Source organism: Phyllostomus discolor, chromosome 3, assembly GCF_004126475.2.
Source record: "Phyllostomus discolor isolate MPI-MPIP mPhyDis1 chromosome 3, mPhyDis1.pri.v3, whole genome shotgun sequence".
Lineage (NCBI taxonomy): Eukaryota > Metazoa > Chordata > Mammalia > Chiroptera > Phyllostomidae > Phyllostomus > Phyllostomus discolor.
Window position 1 is genome coordinate 212719979 of NC_040905.2, and position 23834 is coordinate 212743812.

Consider the following 23834-nt stretch of genomic DNA (forward strand, 5'->3'; position numbering starts at 1 on the left):
AGACATAAGACCTGAGCCCGACTGGCTGTTGGGCCCAACCCCAGAGACAGTAACGGCTGAGCCCGCCTGTCTAGGAGGCCGCCTGCGGGGACTTGGGGCTGGAGGGGACCATCACCGTGACCCCCCCCAAGGAGGGGCGCCTCATCCCGGGGAACACCTGCCCCGGGGTCCATCCCAACCCGGGCCAGACGTCTCAGCACCTTCAGAAGCCGGGCTGTGAACGTGGCCGGGACCCCCCACGGGCCCCTGGGCCCAGGCAGCAGAAGCCGGCCCTGCTCCCCCTCGGGAGAAGCCCACCCCTGCCCGGCCTCCCGACACCCAGGGCTCCCCCAGGTCTGGGCTCGTCTGGACCCCGAGAACGGCACAGCTCCCCGCACCCCCACCGCTACCCGGACGCCGCGGCCCGCGCCGGGCACCCCCGTCTTCCCGCTGGACGGCGCTCTGCTCCCTCCTCCCTCTGCCCGGTTTGCCGTGCTCCCCACATCCCACCACGTCACCTGTCGCAGGTCGAGGGGCCCCAGGGCCGTGGCCGGGGAGTCCTCGGTGCCGCCCGGGTCAGCGTGCAGCCAGGCCCGGCCCGGGGCCCCCACGGCGCCCGCCCCCCGCGGCTTCCCCCCCCCCAGAACCCCCCCACCCCGTGACACGGACGGGCCGGCCAAACTGGGTTACGACGATTAACACGAATTCTGTCCCCGAACTTACATAACCGCAGACACCGTCTCAGGGAGAGCCTCCTCCGTCGCTGGCCCCGTTTCCTGCCCTGCACCCCAGCTCTGCTCCCGAAAGCAGAGCCCCCCCCCAGGCCTCTGGGCCGCCGGCCCTGCTCGCCCCGCCCGGCGCCGTCCGGCCGTGTGTCCGGCGGCCTGCCCTCGACGGCCAGCGCAGGGCGGACACGCAGCCGTCTCAGCGAGGCCGACCCTCGCTTCCCGGACAGCCCCCGTCCAGGAATGCAGGGGATCCCCCGTGTCCCCGGCCACGCTGGGCAGAACAGGCCCCGCCAGCACTCAAGTCCACCTGGAACACTGACCGTGACCTTGTCTGGAAACAGCATCTTTCCGGTGTGGTTATTTAGGGACCCCACAACAAGACCCCCCTGGGGGGAGGGTGGACCCCACCTCTGGGGACAGCTGTTCTTACAGGAAGAGGGGACCCTGGGCATGTGGATGGCCCTGTGACACTGGACGCAGAGCCGGGAGTGACCATGTCTGCTGGCCAGGGGGCGCCCCCCAGAGCCCCAGCAGGAACCAGCCTGGCCCACACCCCAGCTTCGGACCCGTGGCCTCCAGTACTGAGAGGGCGACACCTGTCGTCCGCGGCCCCAGGGTTCCGCTCCTCTCCAGCCCCGGCCCGGACCCTGCCCCACAGCATGCTCAGTGGCCCCGTCCCCTCCCACGGGGAGGGGCACATCGCTGCCCTCCCGGGGCTGGCAGACCCCACAGCCGCCCCTGGACCAGTGGTTGCAAAGCGGGGGACACACGGAAGGGGGTGAGCTCGGCAGGAAAGGGAGAAGGGGGCTGGGCCACGGCGGAGGAGCAGGTGGGTCCCTCCTGGCCCTCCAGCTGCGTGCTCACATGGATCCCACGAGGTGACCTTTCTGGAGGGGCCCCCTGGGGACAACCCTGGGATGCACCCCGTGTCCACTTCTTCTGCATCAGAGCTCCCCGTGGGCTCCCCCACTGCACACACGGGGAAACTGAGGCCCACGGAGGCTGTGGTGTTCGCCCGGCGTCCCCCAGCAGCTCAGTGAGGGAGGGGCTCAAATCTCAGGACAGCACTCACTCCACACCCTGGCCCTGCAGGCCGCGGCCGCCCACCGGGGGACGGTGTGGCCAGTCCCGACGGGACCCTGCGAACGGTCAAGGTCCCGTCCAGGCCCAGCAGGCCCCAGAGCCGGGTCGCCTCCTGTCCACGCTGCCCCCAAAAGCAGGGCCCCTCCATCTGCCCAGGACGGGGGCAGCACCTGGAACCAGGCCCCTGGTCACCAACCTGGCCAGTCCCAGTAACTTCAACGGGAGGGGCGGGTGTGGGACACGGAGGATGCCAGCAGCCGGCACTGGGGTGTGGCGGGCCTGAGGACACACCTGGCTTCTGCGGCTGCCAGACAGACACCGCCCCCGAGAGCCACGAACCCTGCTGTGGGGCCGGGGACCTTTCACCCCAAACTCGCTGTCTCCCGTCCTCGGGATGGTGGGACTGGGGGCGAGGGGGCTGCAGCACCCCCCCCCATCAGAGCCAGCTGGGGGTGCAGGGTGCACGGCTCTGGGTAACAACGAGAGGAGCAGCAGCCCACCCCCGGCCCCCGGCCCCGCCCCCGGAGCTGCCCCAGCCCCAGGATGCTGCAGAGCCGGGTGTGAAGGCACGTGGAAGCCAGTCTGTGACCTCGGCGTCTTCCTCAGGGGCTGCCGGGCAAGCGCCGGGAGCTCCCGAGTCTCCAGCGTTACCGCTAGAGCGGCCGGCGAGGCCCACACGCACCTGCCGGGTCCCCGTACCACACGCAACGTGACCCGGTGGCGGGCCCAGAGGACACGCGGAGGACGCGCACCTGGAGCACCCAGCTCTGCCCCTGCTCCGGGGTCTCCTCTCCGTCATCGCGTGCCCCCCCCAAGTCCCTCCGAAGCCCCTCAGGCAAGGGGTGAGGCTGGTGTGCAGGGAGGGTGTGGGCTGAGCACCTGCAGGGCCGGCCGGCTGGCTGGGTGGCCCGGGTCTCGGCAACACGGCAGCAGCAGCTCAGCCCGCCCTGCGCCCCCCTGGCTTCCTGGGAGAGGGTTTCCAGCAGGCAATTTGCATAATATTCTCTGCGAGTTAATATCAGCCCCTGATAATGATCTCAGCCTAGCGTGGAGCTGAGGCGGCTGTTACAACACTAAGTAATCATATTTTAAATTATGTTTCCCTTTATAGAAAGGTGTTGCAAAAACACACAGCCGTGAAATCTGTTGCAGCCCCGCTGCCAACCACCTGACCAGGTTCCCAGCGCCAGGGCTGTGACTGCAGCTCCGGGCCCAACGCCCCAGGCCACCCCGTGCCCCCCCCCCCCACGGCCTGCCCCAGCCTCCCCGGGGCCGGGGCCAGGGGACCCTTCCCAGCAGGGGCGATGCTCAGGGCCACCCAGGGCTCTGGCCGCCGCCAAGGGCGAGTCTGTGCGGAGAAGTTCACGGGGCACCTACTGCCCGCCGTGCTGGGGTCCCTGCGGCCCCGGCAGTGGGTGCGAGGGGCTCCCCCTCCCCCCAGCCCAGCCTCACACAGGAGACCCCAGTGCCCACAGAGCCAGACACCCGTGGGACACGTGGGCAACACAGCGTCCTGAGAACCCGTCTTCAAGCTGGGGGTCCCGTCACCCCTCACCCGTCTCAGCACCCTCTCCCAAGGACAGGCCCGCTCATCCCGACGGCGGCACCTCCGACAGCCTGAGAGATGCCCCTGGCAGATGACCCAGGGACCACGGGGGCGGGGGGGGGGGCAGGCAGAGCCCACGTGGACAGAGCCGCGGGTGCCCCTGGGAAAGCCAAGGAGGCGGCAGGAGCTGGGAGGGGCGGGCCCACGACTTGGGGCCCCCTGCCCCCCCCGCCCGCAGCAGAGCTGGGGCAGAAAAAGCCACGGGCTTCCCTCTCATTTCGCTACGTTTAGGAGCCGGGCCACCACTCAACCTCTATTTTCTTAAAAGCTTTTTTTCCTTTTTTATTAAAAAAAAAAAAATCCAATTATAGCACGGATCCCTCAGCAGGGGTCAGTGTGGAATAAGAACGGCCGAAGTTAATGGACACGACACAGGCAAGATTAATGCCTGAAGGGTTTCAAAAGTTGTATGATGCAGATTTCATTAACATTTTAATTGTAATGTATCTTTTTAATCTTCTCTCACCCTAATGGCTTTATATCCAAAAAAAAAAAAAAGGAAGAAGAAACTGCTGACAACAACAAAAAGTATCAACTTACGGAATGTAACAAAGGCCTTCGCAGCACCATGGAAGCGAGTTAAATGAGCAAAACCATGTTAACGTGGCCAAGTTCTAACAGCACCCAAGTCCGGTGAGGCAAAGGCCGTCCCTTCTCCCCTCCTGGCACAGGGACAGATGAGGGCGCCACTGGGCACAGACGCAGCCCAGGGCCAGGGTGCAAGAACCACCCAGAACCACTTTTTCTGCTCTTGTGGGGGCATGGGGCGGGGGCTTCCTCCAAACACCCAGCAGTGCCCCCATCCCGTCCTCCTCCCCCCTGGCAGATTCCAGAAAACACCAGCTATGGGGCGGAATGCCCCTCATAACCGCAGGAGTGGGCCGGCGACATCTAGAGGTGCCGCCATAATGGGGGGGGGGGCATTTTGTGGGGCAAGGGCTGGGCCTGTAGCCAGGCAGGCACCCTCAAGGAGGGCCCCAGACGGCTCTGGACGGTGTGACTGCCTCCAGCTCCCAAAGGCATTGACTCCAGATGTACACTCAGCCTCGACTACCAAGAGCCTAGATTTTTATTTTCAATCAACAAACACTCTGGGAGCACCAAGCCCATGCCTGCTGCTATCTGACCCTTCACCCCAGATCCAGCTTCCCCCAGTGGCACCCCCTCAGGTCCAGGCTGCCCGGAGGGACCCAGTGGCTGGGCGTGGACACAGCCAGGCTCAGTGCTCACCCCAGTGACTATATATGGACACTTTCAGGCCCCTTTGGTCCCCGCCCCCAGCCCTGCCTGCTTTCCAGGCACTGGAAAGGCCTGGGCGGGGCCCAGGAGCTCCCGGCCCATCCATGGCCATGTGCCCTCCTGGATGCCAGGGCCCAGGGCCACGGGGGAGGGGCAGGATTCCTTCAGAGAGACCCACGGGGCCAGAGAAGCCATCTCCGAGAAAAGTATGCTTCCGTCCTCCCCGGACACAGAGAAGCGGCCGCCCCTTAAAGGTGCCTGTGCCCCTCCCTGGCTCCTGCCCCCTTCCTGGTAGGGGCCATCCGGAGGGGGCCCGCAGGCCAAACCCATCCTACACAGAAGCCCCGGCCTAGGCCTGCTCCCCATCACCCTCTACCCAGCAGCATCAAGGCGCACAGGGCAGGGCTCAGAGAGGGCCGGTCACCCACCCAAGCTCACACAGCCTCGGGCCAGCTGTGACCTGGGAGAGATGGCTGAGCTCCCCACCTGAGCCCAGCCAGCGGCGGCTGGGGGAGGGGCAGTGCCTGGAGAGCCCAGATGCCCTCTCGGTCGGTTCTGCCTGGCGTGCTCCCGGTCCTATGGAGGGACAGGTGGCCACTCTTCCTGCCCTCGTGGGCGCCACCTCCAACCTGAGGATGCCAGCCGCGGGCCGCCAGGGAGCCATGCTCCGAGGGTCATGTCCAGACACTTCCAGGCAGACCCCTGTGCGTCTACCCCGTCCCACCATGCGGGGACCCTCCCCCACAGGGCTCCCACTGAGTTCCCAAGCCTGAACATTAAAGACGAAGGCTAGGCCTGCAAGAAGGAAGCTCAGCTCCCAGCGGGCCACCAGCCACAGGGGACAGCGAGGGGACCTGGGGCAGGCCCCAGCATGTTTGTGAGTGACCGCATCCAGGGCCAGGATGGGGAGAGCGAGGACCGGCTGACAGCGACACAGGCCCCCTGGACAGGGGCCCCCTGCTCGGGGGTGAGCAGTGCCTGGGGCTTCCCCCAGCGGGGGCAGCACAGCCTCCGGGCACACCCTCGACGGCTCCCCAGGACCCCGGAACGTGGAAGGGGAGACAAAACCAGGTGGGGCGGGGGTGGGGGCTGCACACCTGCCGAGGGCCAGACTGCTCGCCTCCTGGAGGTCCAAGGGGATGCCCAGAGAGGCGTGTCCCGCTGGAACGAGGTGCTGAGAGAGGACAGCCAGGCCGGGGCGCGAGAGGCCCCAGCCGGCCAGCGCTGACCGGGTCCTGCGGCCCCTCACCAACCCCCACCAGGCCCACAGCCCGCCAGACTCCACAAGGCGGGCCAGCAGGAGCAGCTCTGGGTTGGTGGGGGGGGGGGCCTGTTCCTGCCCTGAGACACGCCCCCCAACACACACACACACACAACGGCATCACGGGGTTCTGCTCCCCCTCGAAGACCAGGCCTGGAGGCCAGCCCCTGGGGACACTGGCCACAGGAACGAGCCGGGCCGGGCCAGCTAATGCTGCCGCCGCTGCCCATCGCCGCTGCAAAGCCCCTGGTTCTCACGAGAAACGGGCCAGGGAGTGCGGGCAAGGGGCCCTGATCTGAGGGGTTTGGGGGGCTGTGCTGACCCTCCCCAGACGGCCCCCCCTCCAGGGCTGTTCTTCCGACCCCCACAGCCCAAGGGGCAGTATTCGGGGAGCGGGGGGGCTGCTGGGACACTGCACGGGACTTGCGGGCAGGGGTGGCGGAGGCCCGGCTGCAGGGGCTGAGTGCTGGGCGCCAGACAACACCCACCCCCGCCCACCCACCCCCGCCCTGCACTCCAGGGAGCACGGGCCTCAGGGGAGGTGCAGAGAAGGCCCGGGAATGTCCTCGGAGGGGTGGACGCCACAGTGCTTGCCTCTGCCCCAGCAGGGGCCCTGGGCCCACCCCGGCCCGTGACGCAGCCCCGGCGAGCAGGACCCCAGAGGCAAAGCTCCCGGAGGGGCCAGGCTGCGGAGGCCGTTGTCTCGCCCCTCCCGTGTGAACAACGCTCGCTCGCGGTTTGGTTGAAGAACAGGGAAAGGTCCGAAGGATTCTGTACGAAGTCCCCCCCCCGCCCCCGCGCCACCACGGCAGCCTCGCTACCGGCGTTTCAGCCCCAGCCACCGCTGCGTGCTGCCCCTCTCCACACACCCTGCGGGAGACTGACCGGCCGGCCCCCGGGCCAGGGCGGACGGAGCAGCACGGTGGTCAGCTTGGCACCGGCCACCATGTCCAGCGCCGTGCCCTCCCTGGGTGTGACCACGGACAACAGATCTCTGGCCGCCGAACGGTGACAGGGACACCTTGTTCACCTTCCAGGATCCTCCCAGCCGACGCGAGGAGACAGCAGGGGCCCGCCCCTCGGGCCTCACCTTCTACTGCCCCGGCTCAGGCGCCAACCCACAGTGGAGCGTCTCCCAGGGAAACGCCAACCGGCCAGGGGGCACCCGAGAGCGGCTCGGTGGGCCGCGGGAAGGGGGAAGGCGGTCTGCTGGACTAGGGGAGCGTGTGGGCTGCCAACCCCCGTTTCCTCATCTGCGAAATGGAGCCAACGTGGGAAGCGGCCTCTCCCGAGTGAGTCCCGGTGACTCTGACCGGCGCCCGGCGCACACGCAGGCCCTACAGTCCCTCTGGGGTCCTCTGGGCCAACGGAAGGGGGTGGGGAGGGAGGGCTGGCGGCAGACCGCTGCACACCAGACAGAGAGGCGGGCGCAGGAAGCCCAAGGGGGCACGCCGAGGGGTGGGGCACAGGGTGAGCTCCAGGGTGCTCAGGATGGGGGCAGGGGAGGGCAGGAAGCATGCTGCCCCTGCCTCCCTGCCAGCCCCAGCCCCCCCGGGGCCCGCCCCCTTCCCAGCCGCACACAGGATGGACTCAGCCACAGTGCACCCGGGGAGGCACGGCTGGGTCCCAGTGAGTCCCAGAAATACCACTGGAAAAGAGGCGCCAAGTGCCCATGTGGGCAGAAACACTTCAGATCTCACGCCCCAGGATGCAGACGGTAACGGGTAGGGTGGGGGGAGGACTTGGCGGCTCTGGGAAGGGTCGGCTCCCGGGCACTGACCCACTGCAAAGCCACGGGTTTGCAGGGCAGCAGGAGAGAGCTGGTCAGCCCCAGCCCGAGACAAAACTTCCGAGCAGCTCAGAACAGAACCTGGAGGTGACCTCTGACCTCACGAGTCCCACACCAGTGTGCCGGCTTAGGGTCCGCGCCCTGGCCACGAGGTGCGAGCGGCAAGCTCTGAGCTCACCGCAGAGCTTCCTGAAGAGGGGGCCTGGCCGCGAAACCTCCTCAGGCAGCGACCCAGCTGCGGATGGCAGGTGCGAGCCCCTCCCGGTGCAGCTCAGCCGGCGCCCAGGTTCTCCGCAGGCTGGGGGGGAGCCCCACATCTTCCCTGCCCAGACTGGGGTCCGCACGACGAGTGAACAGGGGCGGCGATACCCGCGAAGGAGCCCACAGGACCCGGAAGGAGAGGCGCAAGACCCGACTGGTGCGCAGCCCCGGGGTCGGCCTCGGACCCTGCGGGGGAGGGGGGGCATCCCCCCAGCCCTGGCCCGGGGCCAAACGCGTCCTGGCCTCGGGACCCCCAGGGGATGGGCTCGGTCCACCTAGTCGCGGGGGGGGGAGGGGAGGCGAGAGGGGGCAAGCGGGAACCAGTGTCCCGACCACCCCGGCGGGAGACGCCCAGGGCTGGGGTTTGCCCGAAGCGCGCTGCCCGTGGTCCTCGATCAGCGGGACGGGGGTGCGGCTCGGCTCGGGGCGCCTCCCCAGGCCCCGGGCCCCGCGGCCACCTCGGCCGGGCAGGCGCGCTGCGCGAACTTGGGCTGCGGGCCGGCGGCGGGCACTGCGGCAGCGCGCGCGGCCGGCGCCGCGGAGTTTGGGGAAGTGCGGCGGCGACCCTGGCGGCTGCACCAAGTTGGGCGTACCTGCGGGCGCCCGGCCCGGTCCAGCCTGCGGCAGCGGCGGCCGGCGGCAGGAAGTGTTCCGGCGTCCGCGCGCTCCGCTCACATGGACTTTCTCCGGCCTCGCCCAGCACCGGCCGCACCGCGGGGCGGGGCGCGCGGGGGAGGCGCGGCGGGCCGGTTAAAGGGACAGCGCGCCGGCCGCGCGCGCGCGCGCGCGCACTCACCGCCAGGTGGGCTCCTTCTGGGAGGGGTGTCCCGAGGAGGGAGACGGAAATGCTGGAGAGGGGGTGGGCAGGCTGAGCCGGGGGATTCCGGACGCAGGGGTCCCGGACTCGGTGAGAGGCGGCAGCTCCCCGCCACCCCCGCCCTCTGCGCGCAGCCTTCTCGAGCTCCGGGCGTCCGACCCTGCGCCGGGCACTGGGCCGGGGCCGGATGCGGAAGGGCAGAGGGCCGGGCAGCCGGGCAGATTAGGACAGCAGCGCCTACTCACTCTCTCTGGCCATCCGACCCCCCGCACGGACCCAGGAAGCCCCGGAGCCACTCCCCCCCACCCCACTCCCGGCCCTGGAGCGCCCCTCCCTGCAGCGGCCGCGTTTGCACCGAGCGGCCTTCAGGATGCGCCGCCAAGTGGGGCGGCCGGCCGGAAGGGGTGCCCGGCCTCCGCCGAGGCTGACACCAGGGCGGCCAGGAAAACGGGAATGCGGGAGCGCCCTCGGGCGAACCACCGGGCGCCGGCGTCTCCTGCGCGGGGCAGAGAACTGCGAACTGCGGGGGCGCCGCGGGGTCTGCTCTCAGGCCCGGTGTGCTCCGGCCGCACTGGCTCATGACTGAACAGACGGGCCATTTTGAAACAAGTGCGCAGAAATAAAACCGTCCGCACCCCCGAAGGGGCCCACAAACGCCACCCTCTCACCCCTCCTTCCCGCTCAGTCGCCTCCGCCCTACCCTAGGGCCTGGGGTCAGGACTGGCTTCAGTGGTCCCCTGGGGCTGAGGCAGCGGGCTCCCTCACCCCCACACTTGCAGGAAAATGGGGTTGGCACGGGGACAGTGATGCCCAGCATGGAGTCGCTGGGAAGGGAGGGGTTAAGCGAAGAGCAAGAGGCCCGCCCACCCTCCCAGGCTGCATTCTGTGCCCTGTGGGGGCCAGAGGCTAAAGCCCTGCAGGACAGCTAGCCAAGGTCATTCCTAAGACAATTGTCAGAAGCTTGGTCCAAGTATTCCCGTCCCCTGGCTCATCCTAGGTCCTCGACCTTGGTCGTAAATGGATCCCCACCCGCTCAAGGACTCTATGGGCACGCTCCCGGAACCCCACTTCCACCTAAACATGGCCGCAGCTTCCACGGCCACTTCCAAGCCCTCCGGGCAGTCTCTCGCTGGAGACACCACCGGGTAGCTTGGTGTGTGTTCCTGGCCAAGCAGGTGCAAGGCGAGACAGACAGGCCATCCACTCCTCGGCCCGCTCTGCGGGGGGTGGGGGGGGCAGCGGAGGCCCTGGGGCCGGGTGGGAGAGGGCCGCGCGTGGGCCCGGCCGCTCAGCAGCCCAGGACACCGGACGCTCTCTCGTCCAGTTTGTCACCTCGGCAGTGCCCACGCCCCTGGGAAGTCAGCTTCTGCAGACAGCACGTGTGAGCAGGGACAGGTGTGGCTCCCTGCTTCCAGACTGCGGGTCAGGCCACAAGAAGCCGTCCGCTCCCTGAGGCCCCCGGCCAGGGCCGGGCCACTGTGCAGGCGGCCTGTGCAGGGTCTGGAGGTGCGGAGGGGCGGGCGAGGACAGGGCGGGGCAGGACGGTGGCCGCGGGGGAGCCTGCGCACTTGGGGAGCCGGCCCATGTACTCGTACACGGTGGTGGTTGTCCTCACTTTTATTTTCTGAAGCGGAATGAAATTCCTTCTTCCCTACTGAAGGACGTTTGGAGAATACTCAAGTACTGAGAAGACCACCGGTAACCAGAAACCTGTTCCCCAAAGGACGATGGGGTGGGTGCAGCTTCTGGGGGGCCGTGTGCGCATGCGCCACCCCTGCGCACGCTGACGCGCAGCTCCCGGCCTCTCCTGCGTGTTCCGTGCGCGTTCCCTAACGCGGTTTTCGCGGGGATCTTTTTATTCCTGTTACGGGAACGGGACGGACGGACAGACGGACGGACGCAGCTGGGGGAGGACCTGCAGCGAGCTTGGGCTCTCGCTCAGGGCTCCTGGGCGTGCAGCGGGGAAGACTTGAACCCAGGAAGGGTGGGGCCGGGAACCTCCTTCCCTTCCTCCGACCTGGGACCGGTTAGGCGCGGTGACCGTCAGCCTGCTGCTGGCTGATATGCTTGTCGTTGGCCACAGCCCGCGCCCCCACGGGGGTCTGATAGCACTGCAGCCCCGGCTGCTAACAAGGGCCCTGAGCTTTCTTGGCCCGAGGCGGCTTGATTTACCCTCTTCATCCAGAGAGCGTCTGGCGGGGGGGAACGGGGAAGTCACAGGGGATAAGTGTGCACGTCCATGAGCCGCCAAGGCAGGGTGTCTGGGTGGGGGCTCAGTGCACTGGGGGCTCCGCCTTGGCCTGGTCGCCTGTCTGTCCTTCCCGGGATGGCAGAAACCTTTGGGACCTTGCCGGGGGCCGCTGCTGTGGTCCTCTGGGTGCTCAGTGGGCACCCATCCTGTCCGAGAAAGGCTTCCACAGAGGAGGGGGCTGGAGAAAGGGTCCACACCTGTCTACCGAGACCCTCCCGGCCACCCACCCAAACTCTGCCCGCTCCACCCTCGTCCTCCTGGGTGCCCTGTGGCTCAGAGGTTCCCGCCCTGTGGCTGTGTCGCCAGGGCTCTGTGTGTTGACCCCAGGGGTGCACGGACCCTCGCCCGGATGCCGTTGGCCGGGTCTGCGTGCGGCCGGTGTCCATTCTGGGGAGAGGCTCGCCTCCCCCTCCGAGGCTCATCCCAGAGAAGGGGAGAAGGGCCGGGCCTGTCAGATCTCACTTAGCCAGCTGCTGCCTCCACCTGTGCGTCCACCTGGGTGGCTGATGGCCGTTTCAAACTCGACACGGCCACACAGAGCCCCTTCCCTGCACCGGGGCCCCATCCTGCCACCTCCTCTGCACCGCACCAGGTGGCAGCTGGTCCTGGAAGCTCCCTGCCCCCAGCAGCCGGCCAGCCGCCTCGGGCTTCTCCTCACCGCCTCCCTCACACTCCAGACCCAGTCTGTCCCCAGCCTGACAGCTCCGCCTCAGCGATGCGTCAGGAACGGCAGCTCCCGGCTGCTCCCAGCCCGGCCCGGCCCACTTCCTGGGTGACTGCAGCAGGGATCCCGGTTGCTGGATGGAGAAGAAGGTTCCTGTTAGACCCGCTGGGGGTCCAGGGAGGGGGTGGCAGGGCTTGGACTGGACATGGAGGTGGGGTGCTGAGGGCCCAGGGCCACCTGTGCCGATGGGGGAGCCCGCCTCCTCCCCCCACACCCCCAGCCTGCCAGGCTGCTCCTGCCTAGGAAGCGCACCTGGCTCCCGAGGGTGGGCGGGGCCTCTGTTTCCCACCCACAGAGCTGCCCCTCTTCTGGCCCCACGGGAGAGCTCCCCCGGCCTCTGACTCACCGCTGATGGACGGTCGGGCAGCTGGGTGTGCAACTGCTCCCCACTGCACCCCTCGCCTCCAGAGCCCTGGGAGAGCACGTTCCCTTCTCATTACTGCCCCCTACGGGCCAGGGCAGGACCGTGTCCCTGCGCACTCCCCCTGGGCCCCTCTGCGCAGGGCTGTGACTTAGGGACACACATGGGCTCAGAGAGCAGAGACCCCTCCACCCCCCAGAGAGGTCGGCGCCAGGTCACCTGCAGCGGCGCGCAGACAGGGACTCAGCTCTTCCAGCACTGGGCCCACCTCCACCGCAGGAGAGCCCGAGGCGCAGGGCTGGCTCCAGCTGGGGGAGAGCCCCCACCACCCCCGGCTCACGGACCGGCCCCACCCAGCAGCCGCACGGAGGGCAGAGCCCTCTCCAGTGGGTATGAGTTGCTGAAGGCTGCCCTGGAGACGGAGGTTTGCTCACCTGGTCCCGGCCCGCCCCCAAACCCTCCTCCGGTGCATCCGCCGGGCAGGCTGGGGCCTGGCTCCACCTCCGAGGTCCCGCGTGGTGCGGGGGTACCTGTCCCGACAGGTGTTTCACGTTCCCACCCTTCCCGGCCTCAGCCCGGCCCGTGGGTGAGTGCGGCCCGAGGGGTTGGCTGTGCGCCGGGCCAGCGGGGGGCTGCCGCAGGGGCCGGGGGACAGCTGTGCGCGCCCGGCGGACGAGTTTGGACCCCGCATGCGCAGAAGGAAACTGGGTGAGTATTTTGGTCCGAGTGCGGGAATCAGGACAGTGCGCTCGCCTCTTCCGTGCGAGTCGGAGCTGCCAGCCCTCTCCCCTTTCTGTCCTAAATTTCCCTCTCGCGCTCTGCGCAGCTGTGCGAGCAGCTGCCGCCGCCGCCTCTCGCAGAGGCGGAGGGTCGGGAGGCTGCAGCGGCACCCCGCCCCGCCCCCCCGGGCCGTGCCAGGGTGGGCACCCAGCTCGGGGGCAGTTGGTGCTTCTGCTGGACGCGGGTGACAGCTGGGCACACGCTTCCCGGGGACGAGATGGGACAGGGCTCGCGAGCAGTGCCAGCAACAGCAGCTGGAGGCAGCCAGACGAGACAAGCGGAGGGACTTCGGTGGCCCAGGTCCCCAACGGTGGGGCCACCTTTCCCGGGTAACTCACCGCCGGGGCCCCTTCCGGAGGGAGAGGTCCTGCCCGTGAGACCCAGCTCCCAGGGCCACTCAGAAAGTGAGCACAGAGAGGGCCGGCCGAGTGACAGGCCCCGGGGGCGCCAGGGACCTGCTGCTGTCTGAGTGTGTATCCCCCAAATTCATGTGCTAAGTCCTGGCCCCCACGGTGAAGGGCGAGGAGGTGGGGCCTTTGGGAGGTGAGGAGGTCGTGTCGGTGGAGCCCCCGTGAATGGGATCAGTGACCCTATCATGAGGCTCCAGAGAGCCCCGGCCCCTCCCACCTCCCACTGAGGACACAGCGAGAAGCCACCCTCACCAGACACCAGATCCGCGGGCACCAGGACCTTGGACTCGCAGCCCCCAGACTGGAAGTCTGAGTCTGTTGTCCCCAGGCCCCCGGGCTCAGCCAGGATGGATGGAGACCAGGCAAACGCATTCACTCCCCGGTTACTCATCCATTCATTCTGCAACTGCCCGCCCGCCCAGTGCTCCGGGAGGAAGGCTGGCCCCTCCTACAGGCTGGCCCTGCGGGACGTGTCCCTGAGGTCAAAACTGGGGAGTGGGTTTGGGCCACTGAGCGCCATTCTGCCCTGGCTCAGGGCACGCAGCCTCAGCCCGGGCCTCCCACCCCCACCTGGGGGATCGCTGGCCTCGGGCGGAGCTCTCCAGAGCCCTGTCCACTCTGGGCTGCAAGTCCAGCTGGCCCTCGACTTCCTCTCCCTTATCTCACAGGAAGGGCTAGGCGTGGAGAGAAGCAGACACCCACGCAGCAGGGCAGCTGGAACAAGGCCCTTCTTCATGTGAGTCCACTCAGAGGCTGACCCAGAGGCAGGCGAGGAAAAGGGGGCGGGGCCCTTGCCTCTCTGCTTGGCCCACAGGCTGTTTACCTGGGGCGATCCGGCCCCTCCGCTCTGGCCAAGAGCACCCCAGGGAGCGCTGAGCCCCGAGGGTGAGGAGCCAGGACCCACTACCCTACTCTTCCCGACTCCAAGTGCTTGAGGCTGGGACTGGAACCTGAGGAAGACATGTGCACACACAGGCATGCACACACATGCACGCACGTGTGCACACCCCAGGCGCACGGCGAGAGGGGGTGGTGGTGGGTCCCGTGGAGCCACCCCCACTGGGGCGGCGCCCCCGGGGCGCCTGTGTAGGACGCAGGTGGGCGGCCAGCTCGGGCGGAGTCAGCCCCCGATGTGACGTCTCGGAGGAAAAGTGTTCCTGTTACGCTTGGGGGGAGCCGGGAAAACGGGGTATCACAGGGCGATGTGAAAACGTGCAGATAATTCACGTCACCGCTCCGTCTGCCGCGGGGCTGCTGCAGAGAATGAAGCTCACGCTCACACCAGCCTCACGCCGTGGCGGGGCTGCCCTCGCCCTGGGCGGTGGCAGCGTGCGGCAGACCTCGAGGGTCTTTTCGGTTTGCATTGGTCTTGGGTACGGAGGGGAGAGAAACATCGATTTATTCGCTGCCCCACTCACTCAGGCACTCGCTGGCCGATTCTTGTAGGTGCCCTGACCTGGGGCTGAACCCACAGCCTCTGTGGATCGCGGAGGGTGCTCTAACCAACTGAGCTACTTGGCCAGGGCCCCCTCAGTTCTGAAAAGCACACAGCTCAGGTGGACAGCGGGCAGCGTCCCAGGTCTGAGAGGAGCCCCCAGCCCGGGGTCTTGTGGGAGGCACAGGAGCAGGGCGGTGCAGGGCCCTGGGGCCCCAGGGCCGGAGCGGGGGCGGTCGGTGCAGGAAGCCAAGGCTGCCACGCAGGGGAGGAGCAAGGGCACCCGCAGGTGCCGCTGGAAGGAGCTGGAGGGCCACACGCTCTGTCACCTGGACCCTCCTCTGAAGCATCGGGTGGTTGGAATGGCAAAAACATTCCTACCCCCGGCTGGTGTGGCTCCGTGGATTGAGCATGGGCTTGCGAACCGAAGGGCAGCCAGTTCGATTCCCAGTCGGGGCACACGCCTGGGCTGCGGGCCAGGTCCCCAGGAGTGGGTGTGTGAGGGGCAACCACACATTAATGTTTCTCTCCCTCTCTCCTTCCCTCATTTCCCCTCTCTCTAAAAATAAATAAAATCTTAAAAAAAGTTCCTACCAGTGGGGACATAGAAACAAGGGGTGGGTAGTGACTGAACCCCAGGCTGTATGTGGGGGCTCCCCAGGAGGACAGGCTATGCCACCCCACACCCCTGGCTGTGCCTGGCTGTGGGGCCCAGGCTGTCCGTCTCATCCCCTGACCCCAGTGAGGGCAGAGGTCACCACTCCCTGCTGGCGTGAGCAGATGGCCCCCCCTGGAGAGCCCACTTCTGGGTCCCCTGGGAGGAGGGGCCTGCAGCCCGCCCCCTATTTTGGGCTCCCAGGTTTCATCACCTGCTTCACCCAGTGCGGAGTCCAGCCCCTCATGACACAGGGGACACCCCTCCCCCAAAGCCACCTGGCCCCTCCTGACCCCGTGACATCACTGCCAGGCTGGGCTGATTTCTGTATAAACATTCCTCCGGCATCTTGGCCAGGACTAGTTAATGTGCCCGGAAAGCAGAGTGGGGTGCTGCCTGCGGGAAGGGGTGCGGCCAGCGGGCAGCCAGTGGGCATGCGGCTGTGGGCGCGGCTCCAGGGCCCCTGGCCGGGGCCGTCTCCAGGCGACCACGGATGCTCTGTTGGGTGGGGTGCACGTTGCCCTCCTCACCCCACCCTCCTGGGCTCCGGGCCCGCACTTCCCTCCCCTTCTCCAGGTGTCTGTCCCGCGCCCGTGGCCCCCTCTGTAGGGGGGCCGCTGGGGAGGGGCCCCAGCTCCCACTCACGAGGGCTCCGGCCCCTTCCCGCCCTGTGTCCACCCACTGGGCTGCCTCTCACGGCGAGCTTCCCACTGCAGTGAGGAGCCAACTCAACCCATCCTGGGCCCCAGGGCTTCTGGCTCATGCCCCGCCCCCCCGCCCCGCCCCCCAGCCGGGCCACTCACATCCGCTGGCTGGTCCCTGCTGAGCAGCAAAAACCAGGGTTGGGTGAGCCTGGGTGGAGGACCTCTGCCCGGGACCTGGGCTTCTAGGAGACTGGGGCCCCAGTGGTGGTGGTGGTCGGGGGGGCAGGTAGGACACTCGTTCTTCCAGGGGACACACACACCCTCCCGTGGGGCCTCGCTGCAGCACGTCCCAGCCTCGGCCCGCCACCCCCTGGCTCCGTGTGGGCCACACACCGAGAGCCTCAGCAACCTGCCAGAGGCCCCGGGTGACACAGCTGCCAGCCTGCCCGGGCGCGCTGCCCGGCGGGGGCTGGGGGAGGGGCACGGCCGGGAGCTGCTGAATCAGCGGCACCGTGTGTCCCTGCATGTCCCTGTCCCCTCCCAGGCAAGGATGCTGGTGAGGCGGGCTCGCCCTTGGGGAGCCGTCAGGAGCTCGCCGGGGGCCTGGACAGCGGCTGCTGCCCGAGCCCGGTGCATAGCCAGCTCCTGGGTCCGCCGGGAAGCCCCTTCCTGGAGGGGCTGGGGGTAGGGAGGGCTGGGGTGGGGGGCCTTCCAGAACACCCCCCCCAACGGAGAAACCAAGAGGAGGCCTCTGCGGAGGGAAGGCAGCACACGCCTCCCTGCTCCCCAGAAAGTGCCCCGTCAGCATCAGCAGCCTGCCATCCACTCCCCCTGGTCCAATCCCAGGCTGCAAGCGACAGGGACCTTTCAAGGTCAGGGAACATCAATACCCGTAGGCGGGCCCAGCGGGCGGCCCTGTCCTCCACGGGAACACGGGGTCACACTCTGGCCCCGACCATCCTGCGGGGTGGGGGGTGGTACCCTTCCCTCGGGCTGTGCAGCCAGCTGCCACCACCCAGGGGGGCAGGGAGGTGGGGGGACGCAGGGGCTGCCAGGAGCCTGGACAGCACCCAGACTTTCTCAAATAAGCCTGTGGTTTCCAGAGACTCCAAACCCTCATCTCCACTGCCCCCATCTGCTCGTTTCCATCGCCGGGTCTGGCGGTTTCTGCCAGGTGCGCCCCAACACCTGTCCGCAGGCAGCCCCCACTCAGCGCCTCTGACCTTTGTTCAGGGAGAAGCACTCCCCCCTTCTCTGCCCTTGGCCCTGACCACCGACCTCCCCCCCCTTTTTTCCTCTTTTTTTAAAGGTTTTCCTCCTGGCTGGCATAGCTCAGTGGGTTGAGCTCAGGCTGCGAACCAAAGCATCGCAGGCTCGATTCCCAGTCAGGGTACACGCCTGGGTTGCAGGCCATAACCCCCAGCAACTGCACATGGATCTCTCTCTCTCTCTCTCTCTCTCTTCCTCCCTTCCCTTTCTAAGAATAAATAAATAAAATCTTAAAAAATTTCTCTTAAAAAAAAAGTTTTCCTTATCTTTCAGAGATGGGGGGAGGGAGAAAGAGGGGGAGAAACAGCGGTGCGCAAGAGAACATCCATCGGCAGCATCTCTTGCGCCCCCCACTGGGGACCTGGGCTGCAGTCCAGGCAAGCGCCCCAACTGAGAACCGAACCTGTGACCCTCCGGTCTGTGGGCCAGCGCCCAACCCCTGAGCCACACCAGCCGGGGCCTGACGCCCCCTCCTGGAGACCGCCGCCCTCCAGGCACTGTCCTCCTGCCCAGCGGCCGCCCTCCCCCGGGTGCCACCATCTCCTTCCCAGGCCTCCGGGCCCCGCGCTGGCAGCTGGTGCCCGTGGCTGCCCTGCCCACCCTCCTGAGAGCAGCCGTGGCCGGCGTCCTCCTCCGAGGTCCCTGTGCAGAGTTTGGTCCACGCCTGCCCACCCTCCGCCCTCCAGGTCCCGACCCCAAATCAGCAGCAGCCACTGCCGCCAGGTGGCACTGCCAACTGCAGGACCTCGGGATGCTCCCTCCTCCCTCTCCCAGCTGTGCTCCCCTGGCTTCCGGGCCTGTCTGTCCTCACCCACCTGTGCGCCCCCTGTGCGCTGGGCGGGGCGGCCCTCCTCGCCCCCCCTCGTCCCTTGGGCCGGACCTGGGCCAGCTCTCCTGATCACCTCTCTGCCTCAGTGGCAGACTGGCCCCCCCTCCCCCACCCAGGGACGAACCCCGTCTCCTAGACCGGCCCGAGCCCCCCCTGGCCCTTGCCGAGTGTCTCCCACTCCTCGGGCCGGTTTCGGTTTGTCCTGGCTCAGCTCCTGGCCCCAGGGGAGGGGCAGGGGGGCCCTCCAGAAGCCTCTGGCCACATAGGTCATTTCCATAGTGAGAAGCAAGTCTGCTCCACGGCATTTTCAGCTGAGGCCCACGTCCCAGGGAGCCGTGCGGGGACGCCCCCTCTGGGCAGAGGCCCAGCTCTATGCCAGGTGCTGCTGCGGCGGCTGCTGGGGCGGCCCCCCAAGGGCCCCAGCCCCACCCGGGGCGGATCCCTAACCGGTACCTAGAGCACTGTGGGGGGGGGGGGAGGACCGGGTTCTGCACAGGTCCTGCCTTCCCCGATTGGCCACTCTGCATGTCATCTTTAAAAATGGTGACTGTTGCACAGGGGACCTCAGGTTAAGTCAGCCAACAGGACAGAGTGCCTTGCCACACACAGAACAGTTATAATCCAGCTGCCAGGTCCCAGCCAGTAAGGTGACCTTGGGCCACGTGTGGCCGCACCCTCAGACCTTAGCTGCTTGGCCACAGCAGCCTGGGCCCCGAGCTCAGGGACCCTGTGGGCCTGGTGACTCCCGCCCCAAGCCCCTGAAAACAAGGCAAAGCTGGGTGGGAGGCCCAAGGTGCAGCCAGAGGACCAAGCCGGGACGGCAGTGGCCGGGCCCCCGCCACCCCCAGGGGGAGCAGGCATGGCGAGGGCTGTCGCTCGGGCACGGCCTGCGCCCGCCCAGGTCCTGGGTGAGGCAGGCCTGGGAAGCAGCATCCCTTGGAGCTCTGCTCGCCGCCTCTGCTGCTTCAGGTGCCAAGGATGCTGAGGTGAGGACGTCGCCAACTCTGCCATCGGACGCTGTGCCCCAAAACCAGCCCGGGTTTTCCTCTGACACGTTCAGCTCCCCGTGAGCGCGGCAACAACAGCCAGGCTGCTGGCAACAGCCGTCTCCCTCCTGAGGGTGCTCCCTGGCCGCTGGGCTGCTCCGAGGCCGTCCCCCATCCCCGCGGGGTCCCCCGCCCAGGAGCAGGGAACCCTTCACGTGTCCCCTGTTCCATCGGGTCTCTGCCTCTTTCCGGCCCACGTGCACTGTCCCTAGTGGGGGCTGCCCACTCCTGGTCCAGGTGCTGTGGCCTTTCCGCTCCCCAGTCCGGGAGGGCGCCCCCACCCCTTACCCAGGGGCCCCACATGCCACCTGTTGCTGGAAGTCAGCCCTCGCGACCCCCCCACCCACGGGGCAGGCTCCCACCATGGAACCCGTCTGCAGCCCACCTCTGTCCCAGCATTGCGATAACTGCTTCAAAATGTGCCCAATTTTACTTGGTCTTGGTTGTTAATATTTTAGGGGAGGAAAAAAAAAAGGAATACACCATTGAGCTCCAAGAAATCACGCCATCAACGCGTTAAAAAAATAAGTTTAATGCAGGTGGCTCATTTCCTAAAGAATTCACAGGCACTCGGCCCGCGGCAGCTGCACGCCGGGCGTGTCAGCCCCGGTACTGCCCCGCAGACACTCGGGCGGGCGCACGGCCAGACCCCTCCGCCATCCCCGGGGCGTGGACATGCGCCCGCCCAGGCCGGGGGGGCTGCGGTGGGATCTGAGCGGCGTGAGCCCATGAACACAAACAAAGCTTTCAGGAACCAGCACGGCCTAGTGCAAGACCCTCCGCAGCGCAGAGAAGCGGGGTCCCCGCGGGCCGGCCCTCGCCACCGTCCTGGTCTCGGGCACGCAGCTCGGGCCGCCCCCAGGAGCCGACCATCGTCGACAGCTTCCTCCGGACTGTGGCACGGTCACAGCCGAGGGTTTTCTGCTCCCGCTCTCTCTCCCTGATTTGGGTTTTCTTCCAGCGGCACCTAACAGTTCTGGAGGTCCCCTGGGGCCACTGGCCTGGCTGGCCCGGCAGGGTTGAAGGGGCCACCGCCCACGCCCAGGGAGCATGGGTGTGTCTCGTGTTGTGGCAGCCTCGTCCCTACATCCTGGGCCCGTGTCTGTTGCTGTCCCAGCACATTACTCGGAGCGCCACTCCCTTGCCAAGGAGGCCCACAGTGCCGCCAGAACACGCGGCCACCCTGTCCCCCTGAATGCAGAAGGCCAGAGCGAGGGGTGTGGACACGATGCCGGGGCCTCTGCAGTGCGTTCTCTGAGACCAAGGCGCCCCCCCCCCCCCGCCCCGGCCTGGACCACCAGCCCTTTGCTCGTCTTCCCTGGCCACGTTCATTCTGCTTTTCACGCCAACAGCTGCCAAGGCGGAGCAGCGGGGCAGCTGAGCCCCAAGCTTGGAAACCCGGCCCCGGGCCGCAGCCTGGACTCTGGGAGGTGCTCTGACACGCAGGGTCTGCCCAGGTCTCGTGGAGCACGCTCAGAGCGCCGCCACCACCTTTGACCTCTGGGTGTCCCTCCCAGGAAACAGAGACCAAAAGCACCCCCAAAGCCAGGAAGCACTGCGCTGCCTTCCCAGAAACCCCCATTCAGCCCCGCCCAGGAGGAAGACAGCCCGCCCTGGGCTGGACCCACAGAGGCCATGGTGCCTGGCAGACTGCGCCTGCACACACCGAAGTGACCCTGAGGACCGGCCTGGGACTCACAGCCCCTGACGTCTCGGGGTGCCGGGCGGATGGGGGCCTGTGGGCTGTGCCAGGACCAGGGCGGCCCAGGGCGGAGTGAGCGGCTCGGTGGCAGTGTGGCGAATGGAGCCTGCCGCTCCCCTGGGGCGGGGGTGGGGGCGGGGACGGGGCGCACGGCAGGGAGGACCCCTCCAGGTCTGCCCCTGGGCCGCACACCGCGCCAGTGTCCTGGCGAACGGCCAGGGACACAGCACGGCCTGGAAAAGTGCAGGCTGGAAGCACAGGGAGGTGGCCAGGATGTCGCTGCACCTGGGCGCACACAGCAGATGCAGGGGGGAAACCGGGTGGGTGGGAGGGCGCGGCGCCCCCCTCACAGAAGTCTCAGCCTGCTCCTCGCCTGGGCAGAGACCTGTCTGCAGGATGAAGCGTGGCGGACAGGGCCCCGACCGACCCCCTTCAAGAAGAGACCCCCGCCGCAGGCGTCGACCCCACAGGCCCCGGGAACCAAGCCCGGAGCAGGCCGCAGGGCGCTCACATGTCCACGAAGACCATGAAGCACCAGCCCAGGCCCCCGACCAGCAGCATGGTCACGTGGATGCCGTAGACCAGCAGCTCGTTGAGCAGGCGGAAGTCCACGCGCCGGCGGCCCAGCAGCAGCAGCAGCACCGACAGCTTGAGCTGGAAGCGCAGCAGGACGCGCACGCCCACGTACTGCAGGCAGAAGAGGGCGGCCAGCGCGCCCCACAGCGCCGCCGTGAAGAGGCTGCAGCTGAAGTAGAGCAGGAAGCGGATGAAGCCGTACAGCCAGCGCGCCCGCACGTACACGTCGAAGTTGTTGTACTTGGTGCGCGCCAGGCGGGAGGTGCGTGCGGGCCCGCAGGCCGCGTGCAGGCAGGTGGTGTGCGGGCCGTGGAAGGAGCGCACCCGCCGCGGGATGGGCATGACCGGCATTGGGGCCTGGGCGGCGGCGCTAGCCTCGCGGCAGAGGCGGCGTCCGTGGGCAGTCAGCGTCATGGCACCTAGGCCCGGGAGCCCGCCACTGAGCCCCGGGGGAGGCGTGGGCCTGCGGGAGAGCGACAGAGAAGCGAGTGAGCTTGAGGGGCGGCGAGGATGCATCCCTGGCACGTCCCCGCCCAGGCACTCCAGCCCTCACAGCAGTGGAACCAAGCCTGGGATGCCAGTTCTGCCGCAAACTCCAAAGGGACCCACAATCACATGGAACCCAAAAGAGCTAATCTGTCCGTGATGGGGGGAGGAAGGGCCAGGATGGCAGTTGGGGGTCCCCCCGGAGGCAGGCAGTGCTGGAAAGCAGGCAGACCACCAGGGCCATGGCTAACTCGCCCTCCCACAGGCTCCGTCGATGGTCTGGGTGCCCCAGCCTGCCTGGCCGCCTCAGGCCCCTTCTCCTGAGTGAACGGAAGTCTCTCAGCGGCATCCCACCGCGGGACCAGGATGGGGGGGGGGGGCAAAGGGCGCATGCGGAGCAGTGCACTTCAGCAACCAGACACCCAGGTGCCAGGAACTAGGCAGCTCTGCAAAACGGGATGCCCGCAGCGCTCCTCTCAGGGGTGCGGCGGGAGGCAGGCGCCACTACTAAACATCCACCATGCCTGGCAGGCGGGGGTGTCCCGTGTCCTGGAAGAGCACAGGGGCCTGCAGACTGGGCCGCGGGGGGAGAAGCAGCAAGGGGCGCTCTAGCTTTACCGGGTAACTGCCGTGGAAAGCTTGCCTAGGGCTGTGGAAGAGAACCCGGAGCCGTTAGACCAGGACGTGTCCACTGGAAGCCGCCAAGTTGGCTGCGGGTTACCGTGAAACACTGCCCCGGGGTCTGCCTCCCTTCAGAAGGGGGGACTTTTCTCCAAGCTCCCTCTCCGGCCGCCAGGGAGAGCAATGGCCTCCCAAGCGCTGATCCGGCCGGAGGCGGGGGAGTGGGAGACCAAACGTCCACCTCTCCTCTGCCCCCAGGCCCAGCCTTCCCGCAAGGTTTGGCCAATAATCCGGCCTGAGAGCAGCTTGCCTGAGCTCAGAGCTGCTCCATCCAGACTTCACCTTGGTCTCATCCAATGGCATGCGGGCAGTCGGTGCCCTCGCCAGAGGGTCGCTCGACAGCTGCCCCTCACTCCCTGCACGCTGCGGGACGCGGCCAACCTCCGATCGCCACCTGCCCCGGGGGCAAGCACCTTCTGGGGCGCCAGGCACCCGCGCCACGAGCGCAGAGGTCGGGGCAGGTGGACTAGGCCGAGACGCGCGGTCCCGAGCCAGGGAGGCTCCATCTCGCCGCCCGCCCCAGGCCCCAGGTCACCAAGGCGCTCGGCTGCGCAAGTGGCACCGAGTCCCGGATCAATGCGTCCTGGCACAAGGCGGCTCTGCCCGCTTGCCTCTGGGGGAACTGGTGACCACAAGAGCAGAACCCACCCGCAGGGATCCCCGGGAAGCCCCCGCCCGCCGCCCTGCAGACGCCCGGGGCAACTCCCGCCCTCCAGCTCACCGGGTGCCCTCTCCGCGCCGGCGTCCCGGCCTGCGGCCCCCCTGTCCCTCGGGGCTCCAGGAGTAGGGCAGCCGCATTGTGCCGACGGCGCGGTGGCTACGAAGCTCGGTGCCTCACCGGTCCCCACCTGCCCCGAAGGGCCAGGGGCTCTGGCGGCCGATGGCCGGCGGCGTTTGGCCCAGCGTGGGAGCCGTAGCGCCGTCCTCTGCGGCCACCGTAGGACTTTCCTCACGCCCCTCCGCCCACTCCGATACCGAGAGCACCACCCTTCCCCCAATTTGGGGTCGACCTGAACACCCGGAACTCGACGTTTCCCTTCGGCGTGCGTGAGTGCGCGGCGCTCGCTCTATGACGTTTACATTAACGTCACCGCCCATCGTACACCCCAGGCGCCTAGGCCAGTTCTGCGCGGGCGCAGATAGACGGTTTGCGCGTGCGGATTCCGAGCAGCTCCTCCGCGCACGCGCCGCTGCGTTCGAAGCGGTTGGCAGTACTCAGGCG

At 67.8% G+C, this 23834-nt stretch overlaps 2 protein-coding genes across 2 annotated transcripts in view; both read right to left on the reverse strand.

The window, feature by feature from the left end:
* Positions 1-8601, reverse strand: part of NACC2 (NACC family member 2) — a 58766-nt gene extending 50165 nt beyond the window's left edge. Inside the window, exon 1 of the mRNA XM_036022421.1 lies at positions 8540-8601. The gene's annotated coding sequence lies outside the window, so the exon portion shown is untranslated. The remainder of the gene's footprint in view (positions 1-8539) is intronic.
* An 11900-nt stretch (positions 8602-20501) lies between these two features.
* On the reverse strand, positions 20502-23795 carry TMEM250 (transmembrane protein 250). The gene is made up of 2 exons (XM_036022422.1): positions 23334-23795; positions 20502-21908 (listed from the first exon to the last, which is right to left on the reverse strand). The coding sequence occupies exons 1-2, from the start codon at positions 23408-23410 to the stop codon at positions 21377-21379; spliced, it is 609 nt and encodes a 202-aa protein (XP_035878315.1). The 5' UTR covers positions 23411-23795; the 3' UTR covers positions 20502-21376.
* Between the last annotated feature and the right edge of the window lie 39 nt (positions 23796-23834).

Coding starts and splice junctions, on each gene's coding strand:
- TMEM250 (XM_036022422.1), bottom strand. CDS start 23,410: ATGCGGCTGCCCTACTCCTGGAGCCCCGAGGGACAGGGGGGCCGCAGG. Junction 21,909..23,333: donor CGGCGCGGAGAGGGCACCCG/GTGAGCTGGAGG, acceptor GCTCTCCCGCAG/GCCCACGCCTCCCCCGGGGC.